This window comes from Cottoperca gobio, chromosome 1 (genome assembly GCF_900634415.1).
Source record: "Cottoperca gobio chromosome 1, fCotGob3.1, whole genome shotgun sequence".
Lineage (NCBI taxonomy): Eukaryota > Metazoa > Chordata > Actinopteri > Perciformes > Bovichtidae > Cottoperca > Cottoperca gobio.
The window spans coordinates 8947607-8973661 of NC_041355.1; the positions used below are offsets into that span (position 1 = coordinate 8947607).

At 38.4% G+C, this 26055-nt stretch overlaps 1 protein-coding gene across 1 annotated transcript in view; it reads right to left on the bottom strand.

Moving 5' to 3' along the window:
• Nucleotides 1-26055, bottom strand: part of ctnna2 (catenin (cadherin-associated protein), alpha 2) — a 279750-nt gene that overhangs the window by 242534 nt on the left and 11161 nt on the right. The window contains exon 2 of the mRNA XM_029429381.1: nt 13617-13723. Coding sequence (XP_029285241.1) covers nt 13617-13718 — 102 coding nt within the window. The 5' untranslated portion in view covers nt 13719-13723. The remainder of the gene's footprint in view (nt 1-13616; nt 13724-26055) is intronic.

The window sequence follows — 26055 nt, forward strand, 5'->3', positions numbered from 1 at the left end:
CTACAAATGACAAATATGTCTGGGCTCATATTGACACGGCAAATATTGCACGAAACATCTGTGGACAGCTGATTACTATGAATGAATCAGTACTCTCCCCTAGGAACATTTCCAAATGTTACCAAAGGTTGATTGTGCAAGGACGAACACACATACACATACACACACACACACCCACACACACACACACACACACACACACACACACACACACACACACACACACACACACTACTGTATAAATTGTATAGAAGAGGCTTGAAGAGGGGGGGGGGGGGGTATTTTAGTTCACCCCTCTCCTTTCCTCCCCTCTGTCTCTGACTGTAGGTGTGTATTTGCACATCATTGGACACTCAAATGTTGTGCTGGAATGATAATAAACAAACAAACAAACAAAATGTGCTGGAATTCCAGTGTAGTCTCTATTCAAACAGTCTCACACATTGTTTGAAGTTTTTTTTCTCAAAAAAGCAATCAGATATCAAAGCATCCCCATCGTCCTACAACATTTAGGCTCAAGTAGGAAACAGTTAACAGGTAATACATAAGTGATTATTCTGCGGCAGTAGTGAGGCTAACCTTTCCTTCAGGCCTTGCTGTGCCTTGCCCTCCCATTTTATTGCTGATCAATAGTATTAAATGCCATGCGTCCTTTCCTCTCCAGAGCACTGGTCAGTGGACTACTCAGTAGTAAATCCCTGTGGCTCTGCGTAGCCATTCAATTTTACGCCTTCATCCTCTGAGACTCGCGTCCAACGGATGAGTGATGCACTTTAACTGCTGAACATTAGGGAAGGGCATGTGTGTGCACGTGTAGCCAGCTGCACATATGCACCATCATGCACACCCATGAGAGAGTCTGTTAACCCTTGGTACCCTACAGTAAGTGATATACATAGCTTTCCCAGTTAAATAATTGATTAGGCCATTTATGCCCATGTGTAAAGTGCATAATGTGTGCACAAGCTCAGGGGACAAAAGCAAGAGGGGGTCTTCTTCATTTTCCAAGTGGGTGAATCAATCACATAACTGTGAGAAGGACAATAAAGGAACCTGTTTGCTTAAGGTGGGTGTGATGGATGGCTGCATGCCATCTTACACACGGGGTGTTCACACAGAAGAAACAATACACACTACCATATAGTCAAGACCGATAAACATTCAAATGCAGAAAACTACACACACCTGCATTGCACATTTGCATGTAAGGAAAAACAAGCCAATATGCTGTATATCTTCACATATTTTCCTGAAGATATGAACCGTGCCTGTCATGTGGACCTGCATCAGCACTACAGCGCTGCCAATGAATCATGCAGAGCTGCATATATAAATATATCTTAGATTGTTTTACACTGAAAGCTGAGCACACCTTTCATCACACCCTGTTATTTAAAATATCTTTTGAAGTTAACAAGTGCAAAGCAGTGAGGATTACAAAGCATTAAGATTGGTAACTGAATGGGTTTTTGGGTGGCGAAGGCGAAGGCGAAGGCGGAGGGTTTTAGCAGGAAGTGTCACATTGCAGGGTTGTCGAGCTCTGACATTCTTAACCATATAGCGTGCTCGCTGGCAACCATATCCTCATAAAACCTCCTGGAAGCATACTTAGTTTTAAAGCGTGAGATGAATGTTAGAGAGGAACTGTGCCGTACAATGATGGGTAAAAAGGAAAACTGATGAATAATAAAACACAGCGCTGAATGTCAAATATTTTGAACTTTTTTGGTGAAGTTGCTCTACTTGAATAAAATCTTCACTTAATTATCAGGTGTATCCAATTACCTGCAGTTGTGTTGAACTTTGTAGCATTTTAGACTGATATCCGGACCGATTTTCTACATCACAGGAATACACTACGTCCTCACATTACTAACTTTAAGCTCATGGAATTTAACAAATGGTGCCAAGAAAACACGATTCAGTAGAATATCAGAGCCGGTGGAATCCATGGCCTTAACTGCAATAATTATTCTCACATTTCAGAAGGTCAAATCCTGAGAACAGCATTCCTTCATCCTTTTTCGAGAGTGCAATAGACTTTTAGTCTCCCCATAATATTGCCTCATTAGTCACCCTCTTAGCCCATGTTTCTATACTCTGTTTGATCCTCCCACTCCTTCATTATCATTCTCACCAGAGATGTCTTTTTGCATTCACTGAGGTTTCCGAAATTCTTTTTTGAGGCAGGGCATTTTTTGATACATACAGTACTGTAGTTGATCCACACAAAGCGGGTGAATAAATTATTTCAGGTGGGCCTTAAACCACTGATTGTAAGGACAATTCTGCAGCCATTTGAAAATCATCACACCTTCCACAAAGCCCATTACGGTAGCCAGACTCAGGATCCAAATATCGGCTGGAGCACATTGTTCCCAGTAGAAAACAACTTGTTTGGTTGCCAAGAAATATCTAAAAATACCATTCATTGAGTGTTAGCGAAAAAAAGAGTCAATGATTAGTCCTTGAGGAACTAATCTAAGGAAAACAGCAGTGCCATAGCGTTGGTTTTGAAATCAATGTGCAACACTGGCCAATTAAAACATTTCAGCAAAAATAAATTATCTTTAACTCTCCACCTCGCTCTAAAATATGACTATGAGAAAGTACTGAATATTTGTTATAAAATTGCCTATTCATTCTGTGAAAATGCCAATGAGTCCTCATTTGACTTGGGTTTCATGCCTTAAGGTTTTCTCATAATCTTCACAACAAATGGCATCCGAAATGCTGTTCACTTCAAAGACAGGCCATATGAAAGCTTTTCTCAAATCTCATTCTGAAATGGCTTCAAGTCAGAGATATGGTCACTATGACGAGTGTCAAAGAAATCAGGGCAGCCATACACAGAAGAAAACAACTTCAAGGAAAGTGGGAGAATATTAGAGTGCAATAAGGTTTGGATGACATGATACAGTAGTGTAGGAGTACAGTACAGTATGCACAACCTCTTTCAAGCAGCAAGTCACCTCCAGTAAACTAATCAAAGGACTTACAACTCTACTGGCCTCCTCTGCATGTGATCACTGCAACACTCTCTCTCTCATTCCCACTCCACAAGCCTTCCACATTCGGCAATCCATCCATATTTGTCCATCAACATCCCCCTCCCAAAAGAACTCTGTTTCCGTTTGACCTTAACCTCTGTCAAAGTGTCTGCAATAACTTCCACCGCACTGTACACTCAAGCTGAAAGCTTTCCAATGAGGTGCCCACATCAAATCCTGCCCACCACCCTACATGGAGGATGACAATTGATCATCCTAGACCCAAGCTGATAAATTGACTGTTGGTTGACAGGTCAATACTTCAGCCCTTGCTGACCAACAGACTGGGAACTGTCTAAAGTAATGTTGCAGCAACAAATTGCTAAATAATTGTTAATATTTGCTTGGTCACAAATCTGCTAAATGACTGGGACTCCCTCGTTTACTCATTCACTAATCCCTATATAATAGACACTACAATAGTCAACATTATTGACTATATAGTATTCATCATCATCATTTTGAATCATCTCTGACAGGTTTGAAGACACTCAATGGTCATTTTTGCATCTGTAAATGCGAAGCATTGCTTTGTTTGATTGTCAGCAGAAAGTAGTGTACATGTCATGGACGATACTTTTTTTCTTTCCATTGTGGAATTTATGGAGGATGATTTTATGGAGTGGATTCATTTACGTACACAATTTAGACACTGAATGGGACAGTAAACTAGTAAGTAGTGCGTGTAGTGCGTGTAAGTGCGTAGTAAAAAAAGGGAGTGATGTCGAATACAATGCCTGGATGTAAAAACGTCAGTTAAACTGTCCCTGCTATGGAACTGTGCACGTAAGGGTTACTACTAGCGACAGAATGTTTAACTTGAAGCGTGTTTGGATTTTTACTCCACAAGATCATTAGAAAAGTACAATTTGGCTTTAGGTTTGACGATCCCTCTCTGAGAAGTATTTGTACAATGGAGTCTTATCCATTCATACAAGTTAAAGAACTCAAGCAGCCACGACCGACTTGTGTGAACACCATATATGTTCTTATTGATGGACTTAGTCGAGATACTTTTAATAGTTCACACAGTGCAAAGACGTAATATTTACGTTTACATTTATTTAAAAGTGTAATAGTGAACACTAACTCTGCCTCTAAGTAAATACAAAGTCAGCAGAGGGAGACAAAACTGGAAGGAGAGCTGTAGACAAAAGTAGTTAAGCAGTTGAGCACAGCAAGTAAATTATTCATGAAAATGGGATTGTTTTGTGGCATTTTCTGTTCTCTAAAATAATAAGGCAGCGTTTTTCAAGTTAACTCCGTTTATAGGTCATAGGGGAAGAGAATGACTGTATGGAGGAAAGTAACATCTTAGAAATAAAAATATTGCACATGCATACAAAATTATAAATAGAGAAATAAGTAGACACTCAATTTTGACTATTCAGCCTCATTTAGATTACATCTGTGCTGATTTTGCTCCCACTCAAATATGCAGACAATCAGAATCTCAGATTATCTGGCTGCTTCTTTCCCTTTCATCCTCTTCCACTCTGCCTCACTCTTACACACAGAAGACAGAACAGGAGAGGTAAGACCCCTGCTGGCTCATAGTCAGAGTCCTTTGAAGATCCCAAATGGATCAGTTGTTTTTTGTTGCATGGATCTGCTCAGCATCTTCACAGCATAGGCTGAGTGGAATTATGTCACAGTATTATCAGGCCAGGGAACTCATACAGTAAAAGAACATATGTACACAATATCTGATGAGGCAAAACTCTGTGGGTGGTGGTGGTGAGTAAAAGGATCCTTATGATTGGTTACAATAATGTCCTGGTTCACAGATTACCAGACATTACAAGGCCCACAGTATTGACCTTCAACTCTCCTCTACAGCTCCCAGGCATGAGACAGGCCGTATTCAATAGTGAATATAGAAACATCAACCGTCTCTCCCTCCCTCCCTCTCCCTCCCTCCCTCCCTCCATCCCTCTCCAAAAGTTTTCAATAACCTAAATTTAAAGTGGATTCTTGTTTCCCTTTATTTCAGTGAAACCTTTTGCGAGTATAGAGCATGTCTTCCTCTGTCCTCTTCAACATTCATAAACATAATTAACATTTGTATAGTGTTGCTATTTTGTAAAACATTGTTCTTATATTGCAAAAAATGATACAGTAAATATACCCCCCCCCCCACACACACACACACACACACACACACACACACACACCCTTACCATTATGAGGGAAGTCAGACATGACTTTGGCAGCATAACGGCACATTGATGTTATGCTTGTGAAAATAGAGCTAAAATCAGGAGAGTTGTGTTTCTAAGACACTCTGTTCTGATGTGGTGTGTTTTCTATGGTAGAAAAAAGCAGAGCAAGAGCGGACTACCAGCATCTGTGCATGGCTGCTGTTCACAACCCTGGGGCAAGCCATATGCTGACATAGCAAGGTGTCAGAAAATACAGCCCAAAGACAGATGAAAGTGTGTTTCACAAGATCCAGCGCTGACCCCCGAGGCACTGGCAGAGGTAATGAGAAGACAGAAGCTAACAGGGGGCACTCTGCATAATGACACAGCTGTCGTCCTTATCATACTACTGTGTAAAAATAAAGTATTACTTACATGAACTATCATCACTTTTTTCAGGGTTAGTCAGTTGAAATTAAAGTTGAAATGCACAGTGTGGTTGATTGTGTGTTTAAGTTGACACACACACACACACACACACACTGTTCCGTGGCGACCGAGAGAGATGACACAGCCCCAATAATACATGCAATGAAGAGCAACAGCATAAGAGAGTAACAGATAAAGGGAGAGGAGTATGTGCAAATACATTCATGCATTGTATATGTGATATTGAGTTGAATAGAAAAAAACACAGCGTTGATTTTCAGAACATGTTAACAGGAGTCTGAGACCAGTTGAGGAGAGTGCAGAGTGGTCACTGCCACATTAACTGGGAAATGAATGCACTGGCCAGCTGCAATCTATTCAATTAATATGCAAGAGTATCGTGACCAAGACTGATATACTGAAAGCCTTTATTTTCCAAGAGAATGCACAAAGATAGAAAAAAGAAAGGTCTACGCGCTGAGTGTCAAAGTATTTTTTTTGGTCACTAGAAATACATCGGAGCAAATACTTGTGAAGAGGGAATCATTCCAGTACACATGCAAGTGCAGTTCACTACTTGAAAATGCATTCCCAACCTGAATATTACTGAGTAATATTACTCGCTACGCTGTCCCCATATAGTAAGTAATACCCATATGCATACCATTTGTCTATTCCATACAACCACGAGAAGTTAAACTATTTAACTTGTCTTTTCTTTAAGACACAATATCAAATAAATGTACTGTACAAAATGACAAGAAGATACAGAAGTCTACATTTGTGTGTGATGCCCATGAGGTGCATTGCAAAACATTAGTGTTGCCTGCCCTTATGATTATGAAAATTCACTATGAAGCAAAAAATTATTTGTATTTTTTTTTTTGCCTTTATTTATACAGGTAAAGAAATCTCATTGAGACACAGGGTCTCATGTTCAAGAGAGACCTGATCAAATGGCAACAGCACCATACAAGTTACAGACATACAGACTTCACTCACTGTGAAGGCCAACAAAGATTCAGGTTGACATGCTCAGGGGAGCAGGTTTGTGAGACATCTGAGAACTGAGCTAATGTCACGATATCATGCAAGGCAGGAGGGCCAACTGAGGCAACAATAAAAAGGAGATCAAATGCATCACATGCGTTACATAATGATACCGAAGATGGAAGAGAGCAACATCTAATTATAATCGTGCCTGGATGTTAAATCAACTTAGATTTAAGTGTATCAGCAATAATAAGATTATCCAACACCGTTTAAGGGTGGATTATATATATATATATATATATATATATATATATATATATATATATATATATATATATATATATATATATATATATATATATATATTTCTATATTTCACAATACTTCACAATACTTCACAATACTTCACAATAACTGGATATGAATATATGCAATACAAGGTTGTTTCTGAGACAACCCAAAGTCATTAAACTAAATCCTAAATTTTGTTTGTTCCATAAAAGGTAAGCTGCTACTGTTGTCAACAAGCTGTCGTCATATTCCTAAATAAAACTGCTTTTCAACCTTTGAGAGCGACTGTTCTGCAGTTTCAGTAAAAAACTTAGAGAAGTATAGAATCACTTCTTGCCTCAAAAAAGTGTCTGTTTGAGGTCCAGGCTTCCTGCTTTTCCGCTAGCTTAATGGATTATGACAGTGATGCAGCATGAAGCCTTAATCCCCTTGCCGCCGTCGTCTCCCCTCCCTTTAATGTTAAGCCCCTTGACTAGAGCGTGTCTGTGTGTATGTGTGTCAGGTGCCAACCAATACTAGGAGCCAAACCTTGGGCTTGGATGATATACAAAAACAAAGGGGGTTAAAGCATCCACTGCTGACAGCCAACTCTGCCCTTTAGGTGCTCTGCTAGCCCATTACAATTGAAGTCAATATGCCAAGGAATAATAGCTGTCAACTTAATAACCAAGAAAAGCTGTTGCAATACTATTTTGCGGTGTCTCCTAAAAACAACTTATCAATGATTAATTGTCTGTTAATTTGCTATATTTGTGAACATCTGTCTTTCACTCTGGGTTCTTGTCTGCCCTCAAATCTTGTTCCTAAAGTCTTTCATCATCAAGACTTTTACCCATGTGACATGGAAAGAGAACCAACCACCAACAGTGGCTGCACAATAATCAGCTTTTACATACAGCAATACAGCTCTTAATTTCAGGTATTTTTATGTGAAGATATTCATACAGTGCTGGACCAGAATCAGCTGTGCATATAGCACAGACCATCTTCCAGCTTTGTTAATATACAGAGCTAATACATAAGAGATGACCTCTACTGTATCAAAAACAAACATGGGAATAACCAGGAAATGATTTGATAGCTCTCTCTGGTCCAGAAACTGGACAGACTGCATTACATGGAGGCAGAATGTCATGTAAACGACCAAACATCCCAATGGTGGAAATCCCGTCTAAGAGGCGGCATTAGGGCGGAGAGATAAGGAGGTATATCCACCTTGTTGTTGTACTCAGGTCATGTTTTAACCCTGTAAGAGCAAACACTTTCTCTGTTGGGTTTATCAGGTATGTCGGGCTGATGTACATGAATGCAGTATATAAAGTACTAAACTTAAAATGTAAAGTCTACCAAATCCCACGCACTTGGATGATGGTTAGGAACATGTAGAATTAAAAACTAAGTATGGCTTGAGTCTTCATCTCCTAAACTAAACAGCAGAACAGTTTGATATTTATTAAGCATTATAAACTCTAAAAAAAACAATCAAATTGGTATACATGCACATCACAATAACTCAATTCAAAGACTTTAACTTTGCAAAAGACCACCTTATAGTGACTTCATCCAACTGCATAACAATTAAACAACAGCCTCGAAGCAAAAGGACATTTGACAGTAATTAGAGAATATACTACACATTCAGACTGCAGATTCATCCTGAATAAAAGACATTTACAAGTTTAAGGCAGAAAAACAGACAATAAGTGTTAGCGTGACAGTGTCTGCAGATATCACCTACGACCAAGACTAGCTTTGAGAACAGGAATCGTTTTGCTTTCCTAAATTAAATGCAGGTGCAGGTGGATACATGTGGTAGATCAGTGGTGGAAGAAGTAACTTACAGTTACAATGCAACAATGTAGAAATATTCTATTAGAAGTAAAAGTCCTGCTTTAAAAATCCTACTAAAAGTGATATTAATAATGTACCACTAAGTTTAATATTATATTATATTATTATACATCATCATAAAATGTATTTAAAGTATTAAAGTACTAATTCTGCAGAAGAATGGCCCCTGTGACAGATTTATCATTATATGACATTCATATATGAGCATCAATGTGAGCAACATTTTAATAGTTGTAGCTGGTCAATGTGAAGCAAGTTTCAACATACAGTGGTGGTTCCTAACCTAGGGATCGGGCCCCTTTTAAAGGGTCACAAGATAAATCCGAGAGGACATAAAATTATAAAAAGGGGATAGGGGATTGCTTTTCTTTAAAATAATATCGGATACATTTTTCATAATTTTCAGGGTTGAAGAATCAGGATGTTTATTCTTATCTATGAGAAACAAGCCTGAAATGAAAGAAGAAAAGATGAAATGATGCTGGATGTTTATTGTAAATGGGATATTTATTGTCGTCCTTGTCAGTTGTTCCTTAAAAGAGAAGTCCAAAGTCCAAAGTATACACAAAAAGTAAAGTAAATCAAACAGATAAACAATGTATTTTTCTCTGTGTAAATAACAAGCTAAGATGAAATGGAATGGGTGAGCAAGAAGTGGGAGCAAAGACTTAATAAACATAGAAAGTGTGAGTGTGTGTGTGTGTGTGTGTGTGTGTGTGTGTGTGTGTGTGTGTGTGTGTGTGTGTGTGTGTGTGTGTGTGTGTGTGTGTGTGTGTGTGTGTGTGTGTGTGTGTGTGTAAGAGAGAGGGGGAGAGGCAGAGAGGCGAAGGTGAAGAGAAACTGTCTTTTCTCTAATAAGATACTGTTTGGCAGGAGAAATGATGAAGCCTCTGTACACCTCTCACCCTGAATATTTGGGTTGGAGAGTTTTTCCCTCATTAGCAGCTCCCGGCTGAAACGATTACAGGAGACACACTACATGATGTGACGCTGATGTGAGTTCTGGTGTCAGGAAATATATATTAACCTAAAGAGCAAATGTACTGCATCACAAGGACAAGCACAAAGAATTGAATGGTGAGGCACATTTGTTTTATGCTCACAGTCTGTACACTTACATGAAGTCAATATAAACCTGTACAGCAGTTCTAATAAGTCCCTCTTAAAAATACATTTTAATCATATGCAATGTGCTGTTTTTGAGAAAATATATGTGCAATGATGACTGGCATGATTCAATGTATTTATTTTGTTTAATAAAATGTTCTGTTCGGATACACCCATGTGCACAAATATGCCCAAAGAAATGTACATATGTGACAATGCCTTTAATTTTTTCATGATTAAACACCGAAGAAGAAGAAGAAGAAGAAGAAGAAGAAGAAGAAGAAGAAGAAGAAGAAGAAGAAGAAGAAGAAGAAGAAGAAGAAGAAGAAGAAGAAGAAGAAGAGGGATGAAACCCTCTTTTTAATGGTCACACATGCAGAGCACACAGCACACACAGTGACATTTGTTCTCTGCTTTTAACCCATCCTAGTACCAGGAGTCTACTAGGAGCAGTGGGCAGCTAATGTACAGCGCCAACGCTAAATTGGAGCCAACAACGGTGTCTGGCGATGTTAAATGCTGTACATTTTTACATGTTAGAAGTTTAATTCAAAGTTTCAAAGTACAACGTACATATAGGAAGACCTCAAGAAGCCACAACAACACTGCATAAGAGTGTCCACTGACTGACTGAGTGAAGCTAGTCAATGCAAAGGTGTGCCAGTGCCAATGTTCTGTCATCACTTTCTGTGGATATATTAAAGACTTTCCACTTGTTATACCCATATTTCCATACCAACATATATAAAGAAGAGTGTAGAAAATGAAAACAGACAAACTTATAGTACCTGTTTGTTTCCACCTGCCTCCCTGTAATCATTTCAAAAAAAATATTGCCACCGCCTGTAGTCTCAAAATGTTTACTATATCACAGGTACGCTGCCTTCACACGCAGTGATATAGTGAGCCCCTCAGTGTTATTAACTATGGACTTGCCCAGTACTCCAGCAGGGGTGAGAGAAGCTTGGTCATGATAAATGAGTCTGCTATCTCAAGCAAACTTAGGGCAAGCCTGTTTTTCTATCCTCCTGAGGAAACCTTTTATTCCATCCAAAAACACTGAATCATCCAAATTGACAGGAAAAACAATCACAGTGTCTCGTTCATATCCGAAAATGCTTCAAACTTCCAATGCAATTGCAGTAAAGATGAACTACCATAGTTTGCTGTTGTGCTTATTCCCATTCCCATAGTGAATGCATATTTGCCGCAATATCATCTTTGTTGCAGCCTTTTACTATTATAGCGCAGTAGAGGAGATGATGAATAATTACTTACTGTAATATCCAGAAATTAAGAGGCAACAGTCAAATGAGGGGCGCAAAGAAAGTTACAGATAATCAAACATTTTAAATAAAATAAAATAAAATACTTATAAGACAAATACCACAAAATGTCTCAGTTTAATCTCAGTGTCAAGCAACTGCCAATAAAACTCTCTGAGATCATAGCGCTGAAAGGATCAGAAGATTATTATTTCTAGACCTGTCTGACAAAAGCTATGCATCTGAATTATTTCTTTTGGCTAAATCGATAAGCATTGTATTTGGAGTTCACACACTCAAAAAGGAAGCTGTCTGGAATAATCCAGAGATCACTGCTGAAAAAATGGAAAAATGTATTTCAATAAAAAGGGAAATTAAGATGTCAATGGGAAGACATGTTATTAAAAAAATTTTTTTAAAAGACATAATTTGCTGGAAGGGCAATCAGGCATGGCTATAGAAAGGAAATAATAAAGATCACCCTGTGTTAAAAGAGGAAGCTCATCAACCTTTTGTCCTACTAACATTAAACAATTACCTTCCTGTCACTTTGATGACCACTCATGAGAACAAACACATGATGTGAGACTGACAGACTTTAGAGTTTTTTCACATATTTGATGCCACTGCTATTCAAACTAGAGCGGTGATGCCAGTTGAAAAATCAAAGTAATCAACAATATCAAGCAAGCAGGTCTAGTGTAATTATGGTCTCAAGGATGATCAGGATTTGCATTCAAGCGTGTTAAGCATCCGCACCATGTACTTTGTTGTTTTAGTGAATTCAACAAGTGATGCATGCCTTCACAGATCCTATTCGAAAGCTCACTGCAATATCCCTTTTTATGGTTATGTTACATTTGATATCGATTTGAACGCCATAAAACTGAAGAGATTTTACACCCAAATCCTTCATCTCTGTGGTGTAATGGAGAGAATTGTCAGGGTCACCAAGCAAGAAAAGCAGAAAGCAAGTTCAATAAGAAGTTTGGACTTGAGTCAAATGACCTAAACCCGAGTCAGCCGTGCAAATGTTACTAATTCAACACGACAAAGTGGAGGTTTCTTTACTGATGACATATGATCTATTAAAAACAGAAGAATGGCTTACTATGGACAACTTGCAAAAACATTATAATTCATGAGAATAAGAAACATTTCCTGGTTATGATTGCACTGCTGGTTGAGTTTAGCACTTTCATTTCTTAATTTAAAAACAGCTTTTTGTGTTGTATTGTTTACTGAAGTGTCTCAGGCTATCCATGGAAAGAGTTTAAAGAACAAGTTTATAATGCATTCATGTGTTACTCTTATTTGCTTGAATTGTATTTTGGTGAAGAATGCTTCATGACTTGTTTAGGATTGTGGATGTGAGTTTAAAGATTTGAGACTTCCTAGCGACTAACAAAACAACTTTGTCCCACTTCTGAGTCAGAAATAATGATTTTTAAGCAAGTGAGTATATGAAGGTTTTGTGTGCGGGTTCAGATAAACCCAGACACTATAGTAATCCCTTTTTTCCAGAAGAAAGCGAACATAAACAGTCAATTGGGGATAAAAGGGCTGTGTAATGCTACTGCAACAGGTAAAGCTGGCAAGCAGTCTACAATCAATACGTACAATACAATACATTCTCTAGGGGACCAAAGAGTAAAAACAGGCTGTGTTCCGAGTTCCAGGCTGTGGATAAATCTAGCCTTTCCAAATCTAATATCCACCACTGTCAGTGGGTCAGCCATTACCTGCAATGAAGCAGCTTTATGAAGACATCCTAGAAAAATTGGATAGTTTCCAAGGTTGTCTTTCCAGAATAAATAAGTACGAGTCCCAACTCAGTTGAGTGAGTCTGTGTTTATTTTGTGAAGACTGTGAGTAAGTCTGTTTGATTTCGTTATGGGATTTCTGTAAAATAAGGTGTATATTGTAAGGTATTATGTTATAATATGCATATGTATTCTATTAGAGTGCAAACTTTGTAATAGTTGATGGTTCATGCAAGTGCTTTTGTGAACATAAAATGTATCTAAAAACACAAGTTGTTTAAATAATATGACTGAACTCTGAACCCTGATTCAGTATGATTCAGACTTAAATTCAGAAAATCAGAATCAAAATCTAGAAAATCTAATCGATATCCAACCCTAAATCACAGTCATTGTCACAATAAGCCAGGGTGTCATGTTCAGCTATTTGTTCAGCTTGAGAAGCCAAACAAAGACAAAGGCGATGAGCCAAAGTATTTGGCAGTAACCCAATAGAGTAACATCTTTGCAACAAGTGTCTCGTCCATCAGACTTTAGAAGACTTACTGATTGTAAACAAACCTTTAAGAGCATCAGAAAATATAAACTTGGATTTAGGTCTCGTCTAGTGTTAAATGAAAAGACTTTCACCTCTTTGAGTGAGAAAGTTATGTTTTCTTCAAAAGACAACTTCAATGCTTTGGCTACTCTTTTGTTATACTTGCATCACATAGTAAACTGAACTACCTGTGTGACCAGGGGCTCCAGAAGCCTCTCCACAGTCAGGGTGCGGATTTCAAGACTCTTGGGGTCCCATTTCAACAGGATGGGGGAGGTGGCGGTCGTCATGGTCTCTGTTGGAAGCAAAAGCAGATCAATGGTTAGAGGAATGTTTCGCTGTGAAAAGCTTTCAGCTCATAAACGCTGACAGTTCACTTTGCACATTACAGTTTCCCAAAAGGATAGGGTGACTGGAGGTGTTTACACAGTTTGTAGGCATTGTTCAGTTGTGCAACAGATCTAAAAAAATAAATACAAAAAGAAGCTTTTTTTTTTTAATATAGGTCGGCATAAATGTTCCTCAAAAACTGACAGACACAAGCTGGCTGATAAAACAGCACATAGACAACAAGTGGTTTGAAAGTGGGTTGGGTTTTTAAAGATGGAACAGCATTGTGTTGTAGAACTCTTCCAATATGTGGTAGTTATGTCCCATTGATGTTTTACACATTCTTACTCACCCACTGTGTGCACATGGTATGTTTTCTGTGATGCACTGATACAAGTTTGCCAGCAGTGTTTTGGCCAAATTAGCTCTTCTGAATGTTCTGTTTTATCACTAAAGACATTTCTGTAATGAGGAGTTGTTAGATGAGCAGGAAATATGGTTTATGATGTTCTCTTTGTAACAACCACTCAACCACATTACAATTTATATTAACGCAGTCCTACTTCTTGTCTTCCTAAAGTCAACTATAAGACTTGTGTCAATGTAACCACGTCAGGCTCTGAACCTTTTCTCTGTGAGCTGATTTACAGTTCTTATACATCAGTCTAATCAGCATTGTGTCACTATGCAATATTATGGATGGTGTTATAGACACATACAGGTACACACTTACTGGATGAACATGACATGAAGTAGTACACACCTTTATGGGATGCCATTGCTCAGGCCTAACAGCCTGTGGATGATTAACCACACATTTCAGGCTATATTGAGACCGAGGATATAACGTTTTTTAAATATTTCCTTGTAAAGTAATGTTTAGTTCAATGTTGACAAAGTGTTCTCATGACATTTCCATTTAAACATTGTGTTGTCCCAAATGTGTCTATGGTGGAAACATGATAAACCACTCCGTGGTTATAAAAATAGTGCACATGGCAGAGGCAATCCCCCTGTTTGTCAGAGGGTAATTAGCCTTTATGTCAAGTTTTCTTTCATGGACTGCTCCCTACTTAGCAAATAACCATTAACTAATCAGACACAAGTATTCACAGAAACCATAATTCATCATGAGGTTTGTGCCAATACTCCTTTACAGACATTTTAGCAATTCCACAAAATATAATGAAACCCAGGCTCAAAAACAAGGTTTCCGTGGACGTCCAGTAACTGTTGACAGTCAGCTAATCTTGGCTGTGCACATCAAATAAAACAAAAGCACAGCAAACAATTCCAGAAATATAATGGCTGGCCACCTCTCTAACCTTACATTTCTCTAATTAACTTTCTTAATTAATTTTATCATTACAATGCAGGCCCGTCTCTCCAAATGTGAAGGTTATTGAGTATGGTTACAGTAAATTCGGGGGAAATTGTATTGTTTTTCTTCAGTTGTAAAGCTAGATGTCATTCAGTGGAGTTTTGGAACAAATTTGTCCATATTGCTGATTACTTAAAAATAAACATACATTGCGTTGCAGTGTAGCCTTGCACTGTGAGATTGTCCAAATAAAGTAAAATAGTAAAGAAAGGAGGGAAAAAAAGAGAAAAACAGAAGAACAGTTGGAGCTAAAATTGACCTGAAGTTCATTCAGCTCATTTACTTAATCTGAAAATCGTTTTAAGAGCAACATCTCTGTATAGTAGTAAATGGCAAAACCAGTGAGTGAAAATATGCACTCCTGCTGATCTCTGCAATATCAGTCTCAATTGTTCTTTAGACAATCGTGTGTTTAACTCAGAAATATCTTTTCATTAAGAGTTTTTAAAACTCTTAAAGTCAGTGGGGTTACATTAGGTGAATGTAAAGACTAAACAGCTGGCAACAGGGTAGCCGTCTGTTTTACTGTGGGAATGTGATTGTATAGTAAGCAATTTCAGAATGGGCCAGCTGGGACTGGCTCAGTCTACTGCCAATGTCAATGAGGCAGAAGGCAGTATAGCATGTGAATAAGAATGACAGATCTGGGCCAGAGGCCCCTAATACTACACGCAGTGGGTTAAAGATGTATGAACAGTAAGAAATCTGGCAACCTGGCACTATTGATGAAACTACAACCTAGACAGTATGGTTCTCTCAAAATAGCATAGACTTGTAACATTCTGCTTGTTCTTTGGGGTCCTGTTTTATGTTGAAGTGGTACTTCCTGTCTGTGTCTTTACCCTCCTCTTCTGATTGTTAATGTGTTCCTCCTGTGTCCATTTACTTTGCCCTTGTGTTTCTGCCTTTCTCCCCAGCTGAGTCTTGTTCCCTCATTTAGTGTCTGTGTATATATCCCTGTCTGTCTCAGTGTTCTTTGTGGGATTGTTGTTCATGTTACGTGTCTGTCGTCTGCCTGCTCGTGTTATGCTCAGCCTGTTCGTGTCCTGCTCGTCCCCTGATTGGTTTGTGTTGTTTTGTTACTTTGTATTTTGTTTGCTTCGGCTTTGTTTTCAATAAAGCACGTGTTTTTGTTAAAGTCATCGTCCATTGTACTGCGTTTGGGTCCTCACCTTCACCGCACCGTGACAAGACCTTTAGATAGGGGGGAAAATTAAACATTCAGGCCTGGCTAGTGTCATTAAATGTGTGTCCATGCGAAGAAATGTGGACAGGGACAATGAATCAGGTTATGTGGGTCTGTCAACTTATCAATCTATCATGTACAGTAGTTTGACAGAACCTGAGGGAATGATTCATTCACTCAATTATTCTGTTCTGACATTTTCAAAATTACACGTAGGAGAGGTGTGTTGAATACAGTGGTACTTGATTTAATTCACAAAAAAATTAAATGTTAAACGCATTGCATATTGTGAATTAACAAGTGTGTTTGCAAAGCCATTATACGTGTTCTGGTTCTTGCTTCTCAATTGGGAGGATTTGCTGTTTTTCTCATATTTGTAAAGTGTCTGAATGTAACCCATCACCATTACAATAGGGACTCAACTGAATGATCGCAGACTGAAAGCAAATCACAGTGCACAATACTATTATATCACTGCCAGTCACAGTGAATGTTCTAGTGACTCATGTAGTTTATTGTTTGTGTAGAACTCTGTAAATGTCATGACCCCATCAATGAATGCTCTGTACACCTGCATATCATAATTGTAAAAATGTGAAAAATGTTGTCACTCTGTTCAAGTCCATTATCATGCACAATGTATTTGTAATGTAGCCACATTATTAATCAAACTGCATCTTCACAATCTGCAAAAACAGGGTTTTTGATGATGCACAATAGAAGCAGGAACAAAAACAGCTGAGAGACTATCATCAGTCAAAGAGACTCTTCTATAACTTAATACCATCATTATTCGGCACATTCAGCTGCACTGTTTAACAAAAGAATGTGATACAGAATGATCAAATTTAATTGATACAGCACTTTCACCTTCTGGCTAAAATGATGTAGGCCTAAATTACACGCCCACTTGTTAAATAGAATAATCAAAGTTAGTTAACAAACAAATACAAGTGTATTACAAGCTGAGATACAATGTTGTCGGTCATTGGTCTCAGATATTAGCCTGTAATGATTTCAACAGGAATTATACATAACATTGTTTTTTCTGCTGTACATCCGCGTATATCGCACCCTGATGGAACCGGGGCAAATGTACAGATTCTTGTTGGCATATGATAATGTAGGTAATTTTTTACAGCAAATTCATATTGTGCATTAGAAAAAAGATATATTTAGGGCTCATGAACTATTAACACTAACCACGATGGACAGCATGGATACGACTATGTACTGACAATCCCACACAGACAAACACACCAGAGATTCCCACACAGTGAGTAACTCTTAAACGCCTAAATGTGCCTCTAGTGACTGTCAAAGCTCCACTAGACTCCCTGTCTTTCCGGGAGAGAAACGCAGAGTATGACAGTAGCTTCTCATGGCTGTTTAGGTTTGACAACCAGTTCTATATATGCTACACTGAGTGGTGGTCAGACAGTCATCGCCTTGACTCCTGACTCCTAACCCTTCTAGCAGAACTTTAGGGTGTAGAAGTTGAAGGGTACATAGCTGAAGCTGAAATTAAAACAGTTTCATTACAAATATAAAATTTCAAGCAAGGTACTGCCATCCCCCTTCCCCAAATGTTAAGACTCTTCAGCTCTGCACGAATCATGAGGGCTGCTTTTTAATTTTTTATTATTCAAACTGTCCGCTATTGCCAAAAAGTGACGAGTTTGCAGCTACGACATCAGCGCTGTCTAGAGAATTCAATAAAACCAGAATGTGATCTGTTGAGATTAGTTTGGTGAGCAACATGCATTCTGTCACACAGTTTTGATGACTTGTCCTTGTGTTCTCAAAAGCCAGCATTGGGGGAAAAAACAACACATCCACAAAACTAAGAGAAGTAAAGACAGCAGTATATATATTATAGTGACATAGTGTTAAACAAGCAATGTGGCAAGGTGTTCAGATTGCTTGTGTGTTCAGTTGTGCATCCTTTGCTCACTTGTCACTGTGGCAGCACATTCCCTACATAATCTTTATGAAGGCTGTCCTTCATACAAACTCCAACGTATTCCTACACCAGAACATGAGCCTTTTTCTGAGGAGACATACAATCTCTCCCTCTCATATTTATTTTGTTCAACAAATGTGTTTTTGGTTAAAAGCATGAGTCAGGTTTCAGTTGTTGTAATTTGTGAAATGTCCCGCCATCTGCTGTGTACGTGTGTGTGTGTGTGTGTGTGTGTGTGTGTGTGTGTGTGTGTGTGTGTGTGTGTGTGTACGCCTGTGACTGACAAATGATCAGAGCAAAACAAGGCTGAGAGGAATACAAAATGATAAATTTACAGTATGAGGAAAATAAAATTCTAATACCGATGAAGCGAGTTCAGAATTAGTTTTTTTACGAATGTTCCTTTTCTTCCCCAGGACAGCCTTTTGGGGATGGACGGTGAAGTTTCAGAAAGTTTAGAATAACACAATACGCAGGGAGAAAAATGGGCCATCTGTTAGTACTTTAGGATTTATTCTAAAACTCGGCACAAGCATTTACATAAATATTCTACTCCTCTCGGCTACACAATGATATATAGACAAACGTTCAAGCTGTTTTGAAATAAAGTGAGGAGAAAGAAACTTGAGTCCAACAACAGCTCTGTCTGGCTGGTTGCAGTCTTCTGTATATTGCCGCGCTAACTACACACTATCAGTGTTCATAATGAACGCATTACAACCTTAATGTAGCGTATGCCGTAGACTGTTTTTATACTGTAGGTAATATGACAATATGCAGCATTATGTTGAGGTGTTTCTAATATTTTGCCCCGCTCAAATAGGCTATGTAAAATGAAACACATCACAAAGTTACAAAGTCTCAAAAAGTTACAGAGAGCTCCATGACCAATACACTAACAACTAGAACTTAAAAGGAGCATTTCACAGGTTCATTACACTGCCAGTTTTGTTTGGTTTCAGTCCTGGAAAGCCTGCAGATACTGTTCCAGCTCAGTTTGGCAAGGACTGCTAGCATAATTGTAGCTTTGTTGTGCATAAGGTGTCTTGTTTGGTGTGTGGGTGTAAATAATACTCGAGTTGTTCATTTATCATTTCTCCCTACTCGAGGTGTATTTACTCTTTTTACTGGTAAAGAAATAAGTAAGGAAAAATACAGTGGAATCGATGCCATTTTAGACATTAAAAAGAAACGCTCCATAGTCGCAAAATACAAGTATCATAACGAATGAATAATCATATGTTTTACTGCCTTATTTCTTCACTCCTTGCCAACATTGTTAAGTCATGGAGTGAAATAAAACACTTAATTAGGGACATTATAAAAAAACGAAATATTTTTCAAATGCAATTATTTATTAGGCACTGATTTTGTACATATAATTTGACAAAAGGTTGAGGAGAGTCAGGCATAATGATAAAACTACAATAGTGTGATTTTAAACAATGCAGTTAAGCGTATCCATCATAACAAGAGAAACTAAAATATGCACATAAAATAAAAACATCTTGATTAAGGCCATGATATTGTTGCTCTTGTGTGTTCTTGATTGGACACACTCTGGGATGGGATAACCACACAGATGGGCGTCCCAGATGCTCAGTGGTTAGAACTGTAGGCATGTGTGGAATGTCCATATCCATCGCTCACTTAAGTGGGTTCACTCCAGGTGCTTCAGTTATCCCCCGCAGTCTAAAGCCATATAGTGCCGGTTCGGTTGATTGGAGAATCTATATTGGCTCTGTTAGTAGTTGTGGATATGTAAATCTTTTAGTAAGCTCTGACACAAACTGGAGTCCGGCATTCTTACTTTCAATTTAACAATAATAAAAGGGATTAGACAACATAAACTGAACACTGATTGTGTTTTAGATGCACTTTGAAAGCAGATTACAAAAGCAGACATAAATTGGCTGAAATAATAAAGTGAGTGCTGACAACCATAGTATTGTATGGAGAAACACAATCATCTTAGCGTATTAGCTCTCTGGCTTCAGACAGCGGGATTTAAAACAGCATTGCTGTTCTGCCTCTTCTAACTTAATACCGAATTGTGTAGTGATGGAGGATGTAAGCAAGTCTGCTAGAGTTGAGAAGAGTAAGATATTAATAAAAATTTTAACAATTCATTCTTTCACTGTTTTGTGACTCTAATTTTGTTACGTCAAAACTTTCTTTTTAATCTAATTTTAGACACATATCCATTACAGGAATTGAACTGTGAGAGCTGGCAGGAGACAGTGAGTGAGAACTGGGAAGATGAGGGTTGTGTACATGGTGGCTGAGAGCATCAGGACAATAAGTAACATCCTGTCACTGCTGATTGAAAGACGTTTTATTACCAGAATGCAGGAGTGGCAACAATGGCATTTGTAGCGATCTCACTGCATGCTTTCTCGTAAGTCACTTAATGTAGGGTCTTCCTGATACCGTTTGTTTTTTATTGCCCATTAAACAATATTAATACCCTAGCTTCTGCTCGTGTCAGCTCTTCTCTGAAATAATGCTGATGACATGGCAGAGAGACAACAGCTAACGGATGTAAAGTAATTACCTCAGTTGACCAGGTGATACTGGAGCTGTGTGTGTGTGTGTGTGTGTGTGTGTGTGGTTTGAGGTCAAATTTAAACAATCCTGCTTTATTTATAGTTTCACTTAATCAATAGTAGTTATTCATTGCAATTGATTAAGTATTGCAGTAAACAAGAGAGAGGAGTTACAAACAACGTAAGCGAGCCAATAACCAGCTAGCAAGCATCTAGTTTGGCATCTAAAAACAAAGCACATTAGAGACCATGCATGTACATGTACATGTACTTGTTCATGGATTAACACTGTGACTTTATATTTTACCAGAGAAGAAGGTATAAAACGGCATTGCCCAAAATAAAAGCTTCAACCATTTTGGAATGCACGTCTGACAGCTTCTTCAAACTGTGTGTTTTGTTTTTGGACCACGGTGCAAATGTGTCAAAATTCTTGAGCAGAATGCTCCATGACGTGTTCACTTCACCGATCTGAGCAAGTCTACTGTTGGCAGCATTACCAAATTATTTTGCTGTCTTCACCAATGTGTTTTTAAGCATGGGCATTTAGAGAGTTATATCCTGTAACGCTATACAGTGCAGATTTGGCCAATATGTGGTTTTAGAATAGAATAGTTAAAGAGGAGACAACAATGCTCTTGCTTCACTGGTGATTTACTATCTGTAAGATCATTATGGCACCATTTAGTCATTTAAGAAAGTTGAGTGACCACCCTTGGCTGTCTTTCCAAAACGCACCCTATGAATCTTCTATCTGTGAAGCCCGGAGTCCTTAATTACATCACCATTATAACAGCAGTACTGGTCATCCTCTCCTGTGGATGTGGTCAAATAGGCCGCATCATGATCACTTGCACAGACACACTAGAGGGGATTATGTAAATTACATAAGGTAAAGTAGCTGTATGGGGATTACTTTAGGAAGGAATTATTTTCTAGGAATAAGCAAATATTGCAAGTAAGTAAATACATTAGTAAATGTGGTTCTTGTGATAAAGGAAGATAGCAGTATTAAATCTAGTTCAACTCGTTATTAGATTTTGATGCTTTACTAACTTGACTAAGATCTCATTTATAAAGTGACCAAGCCAAATTAAACTGCACTAATAACTAAAGAAGCACAGACAGATACATACAACACTTCTGACAGTTCATTAAGATGTCCATTCAGACTACAGTGAACACCAGCAACCTTTCAACGACTCTCGTTAAATCTCGTCAGGTACAGATTCATTTACGTAGTGACATTTTGATTAATGTAAAGTCAAATGATACAGCTTACACACCTGGGGTACATGTATTACATTATTAATCAGAGCCCTCACATAAGAAGGTAACACTAACAAAGCGCTAAATATTTTGTGAATTTATGAACGATTCTTTGTCAAAATCAGCAGGGGGAGGCACGTAGAAACAGCTGTTTCTGTCTGTCCATTAATCTCCTCCGCTCGGTGTCAGTACTACAGACAGCGCCGAAACAACAAAACACTAAAAGCACAGATACAATTAAAGACTTCTATTTATCAGATCTTCTGAGATCTGATAAATAGATCTTCTATCTATCAGACTCCAAAAGTTACCCGGGCCACTGCCCTTCCCTAGGAAATCAAGTGGCATGAGCTGCACCCTTGTGTGAACTCATTGCCGAGGACAAATCCAAAAACCCCCGGAGAAAAACGCAGAAGGGCTTTTTTAGGACCACAAGTAACCTTTCTGCAAGGAACCAGTGATCCAGAAGCTGGACTTGGCATGTCATGAATATTGGAAGAAAAACAAATGACTGACATCTCAGAAGTCCAAATCTTATGAACATTTATCTCCCACATTAGCGATTCGTGTTGGAAAAAAACAAAAAATGTGTAACTGTATTTCAGTTCTACAGTCCATGCACCTTTTATTTTCACACTATTGTTGCTTATGCTTTACACTAGGTAGAGTTTAAATAGCATTCTTTGCTCATGCTGGATCTTGTGTAGATGTGGTATAAATGTATTTTTGGTTGCTTACATTTGTCAAAAATGAATGTGGCTGATGTATTGTGGTTTTAATTAAGAGGAAATGAACCATCTTGTAATTGGATCATTACAGCCGCAACGCCAAATTGGCCTCTTCCCTAATTACTGCTCTCCTACTTATGGCACCCTCGCTCGGACCACACCCACCTTCAAACTCAGCCTATTTTTTCATCTAATTCACCTAATCGCGCGCGTGATGGGTGTGTCTCTGTGTCTCTGTGTGTGTATGTGTGTGTGTGTGTGTGTGTGTGTGTGTGTGTGTGTGTGTGTGTGTGTGTGTGTGTGTGTGTGTGTGTAGAGGGTTGTGATGGCCCCTTGGCCTAGCTTGCTCGAACAACGGACATCTATTGGAACTCGACCTTCATTTTGATCCCAACTACACGTCTGTAAAGTTTTGGGTGGTGATGGCCTAGTGGTCCGGCTTCCAAATACAACACCAGGCTGCCACTATTGTGCCCCTAAGCAAGGTGCTTAACCCTGAGTTGCTCCAGGGGGACTGTCCCTGTAGTGGGGTTCACTGTAAGTCTCTCTGGATAAGAGCGTCTGCTAAATGACCTGTAATGTAATTTTGTGGCTACATCTTGCACAGTTGCGACACCGCGGTGACACAATCTGTCCACAGACAGACAAACAGACAGAAATATAAACACCTGGCAAAGTACTCAAAACGGCTTCTCTGGTAGTTCCCGCTACCATAGTACGTAATTGATGTCTCCAGGAGCACATTTCGCCATGATTACACACAGAGAGTCACAAGGTGAAAACAATACCAACGTCCCTAATTGTAACCATCTCAAGACCCTCTGTTGTTCACTACTTTGGTGTGTTTCAGGCTCCTAACTGCAAAAGGCTGTAGTAGGATGTTCATCAGAGCCTCTCAACAAATCAGGTAAACATAGCGCTGGCAGTTAAGACAGATATTCTGCTGACTCAGAGCTCTGTTTGTGTATCTGTATTGATTGAGCACCTGTCATACAGAGCTACTTCATCCAGCGGTCCATTGGCAATAGAAAAAAAAAAAAAACAGATGGCAATGAGTAGAACTATTCAACACAGTTGGCCCGACTAACACAAACAGAAAGCCCGTGCTGTCTTAACCACATGTGGTGCCTGTGGTGTTGTAGCTGTAATACTGTATATAAAGTTAAACATGATTATTGAATGACTGATGGTTGGAAACATATAATTAGTCATACTATTTGCATTGAACAGATTTTGTAATAAATATCTGTATGTGGTATTCAGATACAGTATACTCACATTACTCACATATGTCACATTATGGTGTGTTTAATTGTGTATTACATTAACTAGTACAGTATACATGTATGAGTAATGCACATTCAATGATGTAAAGACTGCAAAACATTTTTCAATGTAGTTTGTCAGTTTACAAATTAAAATACTTCAGTTTTTACCTCATCATATCCAAATTCTCCTCCATCTATTAAGTCAAAGCACGGTAACAAACACTTGCCAATGGAGAAGCATCATGCATACTGTCTCTGCTACTTTACTATGCTCACAGACTCTAAGAGGAAGTCACAACTTCAAGCAGACAATTTGCATATTGTTGTGTAATTAAAAAGCTTTCATTAATGTACACAATGGTGAAAACCACTTTGACTTTTGTTTTCTTCAACATGCAGGTGGGGTAAACTGGAAACTCTAACCCCCCCCTTTGCATTTGGCTTTTTGTGTGTGTTGACCTTGACAGATTAGTGACATGTCCGTGCTGTACCCTGCCTGTTGCCCATTGCAGCCCCCCTACAGCCATGAAAAGGATAAGCAGATATAAATGGATGGATGGATTTTTACAGACTTCAGAATTCACCAAATGCCACCATCTATCAAGCCATTATTTCATGTAAAAAAAAAAAAGGTATGATATGTACTGTGCCATGAACCATGTAGTAGTAGTAGCAGAGAAAGAAGCAGTGGAGCAAGATCAATTCACAACTTTGTCTGAATGACTACTCAAGACACATAGTGCACTAGTGTATGACACAACATGGGGAAATATAAGGACTGTTATTGAAGTGCATAGCGCTCTGTCTGGTCACACATGCTTACAGTCATAGCTCGCTGTATCTCAAACTAACACATTACAATATAGAAACATTCAAATTGATTCCAAAGAATTACATGTGAGATCAAATTTGTTCAAACTCCACTTTTTCAATAGTGACAGCCCGAGTGTCCTACATAAAACACGGATGCCTTCGCCTATCAGCACGATGTGTAGTTCGATAGAGATCTAGATCCATAACTGTCACGTTATATGCAGTCTCTCCATTTATAAAACTATTGAATCAACAGAGGAAAATGTCGTTCATGCAAGACATACATTTATTTCAAACCGTCAAGATTTATTCCCATTTTTTTTTCAAGTAGATCAATTGAATTTCAACGCTTAGGAAGTTTACAGCGTGATTTCAATGTGCTCATTGGGAGTCTATATCCCTAAATGTATAGAGTATGGTAGTCTTAAATGCAGAATCAAAATCAACACTCGTCCTTCTGTGAGTTTTGCCATGGATTAACTTAACTGCCATGAATGTATTAACAAATGAGGTTAATACAAGATAAGCATTCAGGGAGCAGAGAAATAAGGTCAAACTAAGTCCTAAAACAGGCAAGGTTTAGTACTATACTAGTAGTATACTATTGTGTATTTACATTTAGCAACAACACAACATTTATGCAACGATGCATAAGAGAAAAAAGTAACAATTACATATTTAAAATATACAATTTTCTGTACTCTCATCCTAGTTCATAAGATTAATAGAAAGTGGTTTCAAGGTGTAATGCGTGCCATTGAAACATTGTGTTGCTAAGGGAAGCAGCTTCGGATTAGAATATCTTTTTACGAAAACATTCTTCAGAAATTCTGAGCACAAGTCATTGAGAGAGAGAGACCTTGTTAAAATGTCCCTTTTAACACTGAAAGGCAAAATCCAAGATTCTCATTTATTGAGACTTCTCTTCATAGACACATATGATCAGAATGTTGCAACACTGTCTTTAAAATGGTATATACTGTGGGTTTTCAGAGAGAATGAATGTTTCTCTGAATATTCTTAGCCCTGGAGTTTTGCAAATACATGCATATTTGTCACAGATAAAAATATTTAAAAGTTTAAACTCTGCTTGCGCTGCATAAAATGGGCATCAGAGCTTCTTTACCATATGACACTAACTTT